Genomic DNA, 10,629 nt, shown 5'->3' on the forward strand with positions numbered 1-10,629 from the left:
AAAGTTCTTGTACTTCGCAAATGTTTTGTCTAAATCATTGCACATCCTGTTCTTGAGTTGGGCGATTCCATATCGATTCCTGGAAAAACGCCCCATCACAGCTCTGTGCTCTTGCGCGCGAAAGTATCCGGATTTCAAACGCTAGAATGGAGATAAAGGCATTCTGTTTTCATTTTTGCGGTCCTTTATCTGTTGATTTAAGGCCGGTAAATGTTTCAACGCGTGAGGCTTTGAATGAAACATTTACCGGTCTTAAATTCTTAAGACCGGTATTAAATTCTTAATTCAGAGTTATTATTCCTTGATCATGGTACTAGACTGTTTTTATCTTCATGTCCGTTTACGCTTAGACAGAACCCAGTCGTAAACATGGCCATTAGAGGGGTACGAGACGCCGAGACGAGACTACACGAGTAGTTACAAATGGGCATCATGCATGAAAAGGTGGAAACATTAGACTAAGTTATGTCCTTTTGGTTACGTCATCTGAAAGTGGGGGTGGGTAGTGTCTCCAAAAAGTAAACATCAGGGGTGGGGTGTGTGTGTGTGTGTGTGTGTGGGGGGGGGGGGGGGGGGGGGTGGTGTGTGACTTTAACAAGCGAATATGTCGTTTCAAGTTGCATTTGTACGCAATTTAATATCTACGTTTGATTCTAAAGAACTTCGGCTTATCTCAAACACACAAGAGGTGTCTGTCATATTTTGTTTCCTGAAGTTAGTGATGCATTTATTGCTGATTTTGTGGGTTTTGGTGTTTGTTTGTTTTTGTTTTTAATTTTTAGTACCAAGATAAAAAGTCAAACAAAACGGGGATCGTGAGGCTGGAACATGGGAAATGCAATTTGCTTGAGCTTGACGGATAATATGTAGAAAAATAAAACATAAAAATGTTGTATGTGAGGCCGACCACTTTAGGGACACCTCTCGTACAGCTGGTTCTGGAGAAATGGAACTGTAGAATAAGTCCAATCCATATACATGTAAATGGCATCAGCAGACTGGGGGCAGCTAATTGTTTATCTGTAGAGAACACGCCATCTTGTGTCCATCACCATCTGCAAAGAACAGGAATCGGCGTCCATCTCTACTGCTAGACACATATTAGATGATCCCGCGCACTAAACGCACTTGTGACAAGAGAGTTGGGCGAGTACCCTTGGCTGCTACAGGCAGCTTGACGATTATGCACGTACAATACATGCTAACCGTGACATGAAATCAACACCGCATATTCCCTCGAATGATAAGACTGCAATTTCAGGCATAGGATACTGATATTCCACGCTAACCTTTAGTTAAGACGAAGACAAATAAATGATTGGGGCATTGACAAGCATTTTAGATATTCAACAATTTTGTTAACAAAAACCCCAGGAAAATGTCATTTGCTTCGTGAAATGGATCGGTGGTCCTAAACATATTTGCTCAGTATATTGTGTTGATTCAATTTGTTGGGATTGTACCTGTTCCCAAATCGAGTGTGCTATAACAATTCATGCGTGAAACGCACGGGGAAAATGAGCTTCTCGATATTTATCAGGCAACCTGTCTCCCTCTTGTTTCAAGTGGATGGTTCTGTGGGGGCGTTCCCAAGTATGCAAACTGGGGTCATTTGTCAGGTCGTGGATCATCTTATATGTGTTTACCAGTAGTTTGTATCCAAGGTTCTTCCATACGAACATCAGTCCTGGCTGCTGGCAATAGGGGAATGGTTGCTCGTCTGTTTCTGTACAAGCCGCATCCAACACTGGAAAAAGGAAGGGAGCCGCCAAACTTAATCCAGTGGGAGTTGGCCACTCTTTCTTCATTTCACATACGCTTTCCTAATGTCAGCCATGTCGGTATCAAACTTGACCAAAGCATTTTAAAGAAGAAAACATACATATAAGAGAAAAACAATGCTATTTCAACATAACTCATTCGGTTATATTTCATCGTTACTTCACTATACCTTAAAGTTTACCTTTCGTCCATTATACTAAGCTGTCCTTTTTTTCCTTTTCTCTTTTTTTATCATATGAATACAGCATTTCGGTAACTACAATATACCCTTCTCTCTAAGTCATTTACTTACCTTTACAACAGATATTTCTTAGGTTTTCAATGCATTGAAAAGACTCCGTTACCAAATATTGAGTTCTTCACGACGAGCTGGTTGCACCAACTGATTATTCTAGACACAAATACGATCATAGAAACATGTTTTGGTATTTCGGTGGATGTTTTCACATCATCTGTCTTTGTCAATCAGAGTTTGAGAAAACTGACATTCTTAATGGTATCCAAGCTGACTTTGAGCGACGCGTATTTGCTTCAAATACTAGGCTTTGGAACTCCGTGAATAAACCACAAGGTTTTACTTGATAGCCAATAATAAAGCTTTGACTGTTGGCCTAGTCGTTAAACATTTCTGGTGTCCACTGTCGTGATATTGCTGGAAGATTGCTAATAGCGGCATAAAACTAAACTCACTTACTGTTACATACTGTTTTACAAGCATCTAGACATATTACGTCTGCTTCACTATGATTCGCGTGAACTTGTTGACAAAAGACTTTTCAGAGTGCGAACATACTTTGTAGGGCAAAACTCTTAGTGCCTCGTCTGCCATCACGTGTTTACGTCCTCAGACAACCCTGACAGTGGCCGTTAAATCTTGTAATTCAATACTGATTTGGAACCGACATCTTTTTAAGTTCATTTAAACGTATCAGCATTTTTCAAAGATTGATTGTTGTGGTATGATATTGTCCCTCCGTCGCTGGAATATATTTGTGTCGTATTTGTTGAACTGTTACATGGGTATGATACACTACAATGATAAACGAAATGATATAACACACAAAAGTAAAAATACAAACAGTTATTGTTGTCTGCATTGGGTTTTTGGTTGTGTTCATAGTTTTCAGGTGACGTATCTTGTAGTGTCAGAAAGTAATTGTGTGAATTTCGAATTTTACTCATAAGCCTAATCCATTTTCGTTTTAGACAATTCGATAATTTCATCCACCCGCCACGAGCAACCAATTTCAGTTTTTTTCTGCTCTTGCAATTTTGGTTTTGCGTAAATCAGTCGCGTAAATCAGTAGTCTTGGTTAATGGACTGCCTGGTTCAGATCCACTTATGTACAGACCCCCGACACATTGCTGAAACATTGCCGCTCGAGCCGTTGATAAATAGTAATCATGAACCATGTACAGAATGACGTAGACAAACTGATGGTAAAGATGAGGGTACCAGGTCACGTGTTCATCACTGACATGATTTGCGCGGGGGGAGGGGGAAGAAACATTCTTTGGCCACATTTTGATATTTTGAATGGTTCGCCCAAGAAACTGGATGACTTAGAGAATCTGAGATACCATCATCATTCCTCGCAGCGTAACTAAAAGTATTCGATTATACCACGCGACAGCTAATTTCTAATAAATAATGTAAAATCAGATAATGCAAAAACCCACAGGAGCAGGAATATTGACAGGCATGTGAAATATTCAACTCTGTGTACCAAAGTTAACTAAAACTAGTAACACACTAAAACACATAGTAGATGAAGGCAACAGTTTAATGTCATTAGGACTGGAGCTGCGTGACAGCTGGCAGATCTGTTTAGTTTACTCCGCCCACTTTGACAGATCGATATCCGGCAAGCTATCGCAGGACACCTTCTCGTTCGACCCTCTGTAAAAGTAAACGTTTAACGTTTTAAATGAAGCAATTTGATGCAATTATCCTTGGCTCTATCGCGCCAGTATAGAGTGAGTGAGTGTGGTCTTACGTCGCTTTAAGCAATATCCCAGCAATTCCAACACTGGGAACACCCTGGGTTTCGCAAATTGAACCCACGTAGGGAATAGAATACTTTAGTCACTGGGCTACCCTACCGTCACCTTTCATATATAACCCAGTGATAAGTTGCGCTTACACGTTGTTCAGAACAGGTGAATCATTTTGTTAGACTTCAGATTCAGTTGGTCTTTTTTGTTCTGCATCTTCATGCATATAAACATTATTAACCCAAAACGTTTGGTTTACCGATGATATCCATGTAACCTGTTTCAAAATCCCACCAAGGCACACACCAATAAATACAGTGTACTTACGAGATGGGGATTTTGAAGGCATCCGGTTGGATAGTTTCAAGGCCCGTGTTGATGCAGAGCACAGCAGCAAAGGTCACCTTCTGAATCTCCTTCAGCTGATCTGAAACATTATTAGGCATATAAATACTGTTTTGTACGTGAATTAGTTGAATTAATTAGTTGAATTGCTTCTGTAGGGATTTAGTAGAGGGCTGTGGTGTACACTTGCTATATTTAGGCTTCCGTGAGCGTCTAGTACAGTACATAGTTCCAGAATAAGATGTTCCAGCATCTTTTGGAACGTTGGAGAAGTATATTGAATTGGTACTGGGAGCCTGTTTTGTACTGCCAATGTCATTCCTTTTGCAGAAACTTATGTTTATATGAAAACCTAGTCTACCTAATTGTAACAACCTGACATTTGATTTTACACTAAATTCTTGAACGTGCATATTTAATATACTCTGTAATAGTTGACACTTCACAAATTACAATTGTTGAAGGGATAGTATGGGTGCCTGCATTTATTTGGCCTCTAAAACTATGCATTGTTCATTTATAGAAAGTAATCTCTGGTTCGCTGTAAACATGTCATCATTTACATGTATATCATCTGTTCAAAAGAATTCATTCATCGTTTGAACAAAAATGTAATATATATCCATACAAATGAAAAATGTCCAATTAAAGGAATAGAATAAAATGTCATATTTTCCCTAAATTTCTCTTCATCATGTGTTTCCTCCTTGATGTCATCATTTATCAACCTTGTAAATCGAATATCCCCCACGTTTTTGAATGGCATGTTATGTTTATAGCATTTCTAACTGAACAGTAAGAACATTATCATTTACATGTACCTAAAAGTCCATTTAAGAGTGCTCGCAAAATATGATTTAGTTCATTTTAACTTGTGGCTTTTGGATTTTGGCTTTTTGGGAGACTATGATTAATTGTCATACATTGTATCAAATAATGTGATTCACAACCAGTGGGTTACCATATAACGTCAAATCTAAACAGTTACTCCACCGAGAATATGTGTAAAGAAGAAAGGTATCGAGACGTCAGTCAGGTCACATGTTGTCGAGTCTATAATTCTAGTAATGACCTCTTCTATTTGCACAAAACCTCACTGCACTGCACCACGCCTCTCCTCACCACACTTTATTGCACGTCCCCTCACCTCACTGCACCTTACCTCACATCACCACACCTCACCTCACCTCACCTCACCTCACCTCACCTCACCGCACCGCACCGCACCGCACCGCACCGCACCGCACCGCACCCTGTACCGCACTTCATTGTACCTCTTCTCACTGCACTGTGCCACACTTTATTGCTACTCACCCCTCCTCACCGCACCACACCTCACCTCTCTTCTCCACTCACACTTCACAGCACCTCACCTCTCCTCACCACACCACACTTTATAGCACCTCAGCTTACTGCATAGCATCACCCTTTATTGCACAACACCTCACCTCACTGCACTGCACCATGCCTCTCCTCACCACGCTTTAATTGCACCTCTCCTCACCACTCTTTATTGCACAACACCTCACCTTACTGCACTGCACCATGCCTCTCCTCACCACGCTTTAATTGCACCTCACCTTACCACTCTTTATTGCACAACACCTAACCTCACCTCACTGCACTGCACCACGCCTCTCCTCACCACACTTTAATGCACCTCACCTCACCTCACCTCACTGCACTACACCATGTCTCTCCTCACCACGCTTTAATTGCACCTCTCCTCACCACTCTTTATTGCACAACACCTCACCTCACCTCACTCCACTGCACCATGCCTCTTCTCACCACACTTTAATGCACCTCTCCTCACCTCACTGCACTGAACCATGCCTCTCCTCACCACACTTTAATGCACCTCACCTCACGACCCCACACTTCATTGCACCACACCCTACTGCATTGCACCGCACCACACTTCATTGCACAAAACCTCACCTCACTGCACTGCACCACGCCTCTCCTCACCACACTTTATTGCACGTCCCCTCACCTCACTGCACATTACCTCACATCACCACACTTCATTGCACCATACATTACAACACTGCACCGCACCACACTTCATAGCCCCCCGCCGCTTCACTGCACTGCACCACGCCTCTCCTCATCACACTTTATTGCACCTCACTGCACCTCACCTCACCACACTTCATTGCACCACACCTAACTGCACTGCACCACCCCTCTCCTCCCCGCACCTCATCACACTTCATTGCACATTACCTCACCACACTGCACCTCTTCGCACTGAAATGCACCGCACTTCATTGCACTACACCTCACCTCACCTCACTGCACCACACCTCTCCTCCCCGCACCTCACCACACTTCATTGCACCTCACCTCACCACATTTCATTGCACAAAACCTCACCTCACTGCACTGCACCACGCCTCTCCTCACCACACTTTATTGCACCACACCACACCTCACCTCACCACTGCACCTCATCTCACCTCACCTCACCTTTGCACCTCACCTCACCTGACTGCACATTACCTAACCTCATTTCCCATGACCCCTCAGACACCTAACTGCTCACCGCATCTCACCTTCAGTGAAGCCAATAGTTGTGTTGGTTGTCTCGTACCAGAATCGATCTCCGGATCGAAGGTCTCGGTACTGCAGACCCATTATGTAGGCAAACGTAAGTCCGACGAGTCCCCCGGTCACGTGTTCCTCCTTGATACCCCCAACATAGAGGTCGACGTCATCCGTGCTCCTGGGAAACAACATCTCCGAATATTATAAGTTCCGGGTAGGGACAGGTCACCGCTATATCTGTGTAAGAGTGAGTGAGTTGGATTTTACGCCGCTTTTGGGCTCCACACACTACACCCATGTGGGGAATCGAGACCCGGGTCATAGGCGTGAAAAACGAACGCTTTAACCACTAAGCTATCCATCGTCTTATCTACGTAAGAGGAAACGGGTCTGGTGGTCAGGTTCGGGCACTGTAGTCAGTGCGTAACACTAATACGATGACGAGTGTTTACAGGCTGCAATCAGATAGTAGACGTACAGCTAACTACTGCGCTAAACGACAGAATACAATACGGCAGTAACTGGGTAGACATGTAAGAGCAGTTGCTTCTGGAAGATCATGATAACATCTCTGTCTAAAGAACATCATTTTCTACTACATGGACCCTACATCTCACGGTTATACCGAGGGAGAAGTGGGCGCTAGCCTGGTGGTTAAAGCGTTCGGCTGTCGCGTCCAAGACCCGGGTTCGATTTCCCACGAAGGTACAGTGTGTGAAGACAATTTCTGGTATTCTCATCCCGAATATTGCTTAAAGCGAGCGACGTAAAACCATACTCAGTCACTCGCACTGTAAAATCAAGAACACAACAACGCTTACGTGTACAGTGAATCAGCACATGTAAGATCTGCTGCAGCCCCAGAAGACAAGCTGTTGTCGGTGGCGAAGTCCTCAGCCTTGGCGCGGAAGTCAACGTAAGGAGGAAGTCCATGATCCCGCCCTCGTTGTATGTTGAATGAGACCAAGTCTCGTGCGTCCCCTGGTTTCTTCACGTTCTCAAGAAGATGGTCCATTACACCTGATCAATAACAAAATGTACTTACATAAAAAGGAACTGACATGGAATGTAGCTGCAAAATTAAAGTACCTTGTATGATTCCGATTATGTCAGGGGCGTGTGTTAATAGTGAGTGAGTAGAGTATAACGCCGCTTTAGCAGTATTGCAGCAATGTCATGGTGGAGGACACCAGGAATAGGCTTCACACATTGTACTCGTGTGGAGAATCGAACTCTGGCCTTAGGCTTGATGAGCGAACGTTTTAACAACGAGGCTATCCCACCAGCCAATGTGTAAAGTATACCCTACAGTGATGATACCGGCTATTCGAGAAACCGTGAGCGGATTTAGCCATACTGACAACATTGTCACAATACATGGAACGGCAAGTCAATTGTTTACCAGAACACATGTGTACATATGGTTCAAACATCGAAATCAGAATAGTGTCCACTGAAGCTTAAAATTTGGAGCTTCCTTCCAAAGTATACCCTTGAAAGGTCTACTTGGGCCTCTAATTGTGTAGTGATTGCGTGAGTTTGGTTTTGACGCGGCCACTAGCAATATTCTAGCAAAATCACGACGGGGGAACACCAGAAATGAGCTTCTAACATTGTAGCCATGTGGAGAATCGAAACCGGGTCTTCGGCATGACGAGAGAACGCTTTAACCACTAGGCTACCCCACCGGCCCTTTAATTGTGTAACACTGATCACACAACATTTCAGACAGAGCATGCCACTCTTTGAAATCTTGAAACATGGACGGCTTAAGATGTTTGAATATTGCTTGACAAAATAACAGTTTGCCTTCTTGTTCTTCATTACAAGTCAAAGACACTGTCTTGGCTGGCATACATTACACTCATTTACATTTCTTTGAAAGGTTGAACCTCGTATTTTAGAAATCCAATGTCGTTTCTTCATACGGTTTATTTTAAACTGACGTTCTATACTGTAACCACACATACCGATGGGAAATTTGTCGTCAGTTTTCTGGTTCTTGGCGTCAAGTAGACCCTCGACGACGTTATAGAAGCTGTCAGTAACGTACGAAGGGTCCATTATTAGGTCCTCAACCTTGGTCTCCACGTCATCTCCCGTTATGCTATACTTGGCGCGGATCTGGGAGTGTCCGAATCTGTTAGCTGCGGCACCGAAGCTGTTTATCAAGCCTGGATTAACAGTGATGTCGTAGGAATATGTTGATCCGAGGCCGAAGGCATCGTACATGGTCTGTCCAAGAACTTTCAGAAGCCACTCGTTGTAGGTGATGCGCTGAAGGGAGGCGATGACGATCTTGCGGGCTTCCTCGAAGAGTCTTTCGTCGTCCCAGTCGTCGTTCACTGATGCAAGACCGATCGCAAGTCTGTTGTGTTCCCTTACCCATAAAGTATGCATGGCAGCTAGGCCTGGGAAGGCGTTGGCGCGGAAGTCACCTGCAGGTAGTGAGTGAGTGAGTAAGTGAGTGAGTGAGATAAGAACTAGTACGATAGTTACTGTCTTCCGATCTTTCTGAGTAAGTGAGTTTGGCTTTGCGCCACCTTTAGCAATATTCCAACAAGATCACTGCAGGGGACACCAGAAATAGCGCTAACACACTGCGTTCATGTGGGACAATCGAACCCGTGGTTTCGGAGAGACGAGCTTGCGCCTTAACTCTACAAGGCTACACCACCACCTCTTTACGGAATGGCAATGACGTAGAAACTGTATCAGAACCAGAACATTGTATCCATTTGGGTAATCAAACCAACGTCTTTGGTGTGACGAGTGAACCACTAGCTGTAACCACGTGGCTCCTAGGATATCATAAACAGAGATCCACGTCGTGAAGGCTCGACGCACACCATTTATGGGACCACTGAACTTATTTTACATTTACATCTATAATCGATAACGTAAATCTTTAGTTAAATAAAACATTACCGTTAACATGCACAATAGAACGTGCTGAATCGATAATCGGAAATATAGTTCATGGGAATAATCATTCACCATTATCGGTATAAAACATTATCGTTGATAATATGTTACCTATACTATTGTAAAGAAATTCTTATAATTTCCACACGGTTACGTTCCTTTTCTTACAACTGTGTCTCCATTTCATGAACTGTTTCAAAATTATTTTCAGAATGCTGTCTTTGTCACACAAATACTCACATGTGTTGATTTTAACTTTAATACATTTTTGGTCACCGTTACTCCAGATTTTTAGTACCTATCAATCTCCAGCCCTAATTCAAAATACAAACTGATGACGTATGTCACGTGTTATTACCTGCATCCAAACAGCTGTAGCCAGGTTTCTTTGCGCAGCTCATGGTGTCAGAAGGCGGAAGGTTGTCCGTGCCGGGGGCGGTTTTCAATAACCCTGTTTACATAACAGTGGGTTTATTATCGTCATGGAGATGTAGCAACATGCAGTGCACCTTAATGCTAATATCGCTAAATTGTCGATCAAATTTGCCTTTGCCACCTTTATGGTTGGGTACCAGTTGCCTATAAAACACCCCTTGACGATCACCAGGGTTAGGATCCGTTTGCGATGCTTGTCTTACGTTCATCTTTACGATTCTTGGTTAGTTGTGAGGTAGGGCATAGGTCATCTAGCTCTTTTAGCAAACATATTGAAAACAATTAGCGGAAACGCTGTACAGTTTTATCACCACTGATTAATTAGGTACTGTGCATGCGCGGAAAGATACACAGTTGGATGAATTGTGGCAGTTCGGTTGGTCCTGAGTCCTGAGGTAGGGTATTGACTCAAGCCGGCATAGTGAGTACAGTCCTCAACACGGCCGTTATTGAAATATTTGTGTGCATGCGAGGAAAGCATTTTGGGATTGTAGAAAGTTATCTACGATGAAATTAGTAACATCCTAATTGAAACATGTGTGTAAATGGGCATCGGATTGGGTACTTGAAGTATCACACGTTAACAGTAAAATTTGG

At 43.1% G+C, this 10,629-nt stretch overlaps 1 protein-coding gene across 1 annotated transcript in view; it reads right to left on the reverse strand.

Moving 5' to 3' along the window:
* Positions 1-3,548: 3,548 nt before the first annotated feature.
* The window catches only part of LOC137290435 (thyroid peroxidase-like), a 13,908-nt gene continuing 6,827 nt past the window's right edge, over positions 3,549-10,629 (reverse strand). The window contains exons 8-13 of the mRNA XM_067821366.1: positions 9,956-10,048; positions 8,643-9,110; positions 7,494-7,692; positions 6,681-6,850; positions 4,105-4,204; positions 3,549-3,682 (exon numbers count right to left, since the gene is read on the reverse strand). Of these exons, the coding sequence (XP_067677467.1) occupies positions 3,616-3,682; positions 4,105-4,204; positions 6,681-6,850; positions 7,494-7,692; positions 8,643-9,110; positions 9,956-10,048 (1,097 nt within the window). The 3' untranslated portion in view covers positions 3,549-3,615. The remainder of the gene's footprint in view (positions 3,683-4,104; positions 4,205-6,680; positions 6,851-7,493; positions 7,693-8,642; positions 9,111-9,955; positions 10,049-10,629) is intronic.

This window comes from Haliotis asinina, chromosome 7, assembly GCF_037392515.1.
Source record: "Haliotis asinina isolate JCU_RB_2024 chromosome 7, JCU_Hal_asi_v2, whole genome shotgun sequence".
Classification (NCBI taxonomy): domain Eukaryota; kingdom Metazoa; phylum Mollusca; class Gastropoda; order Lepetellida; family Haliotidae; genus Haliotis; species Haliotis asinina.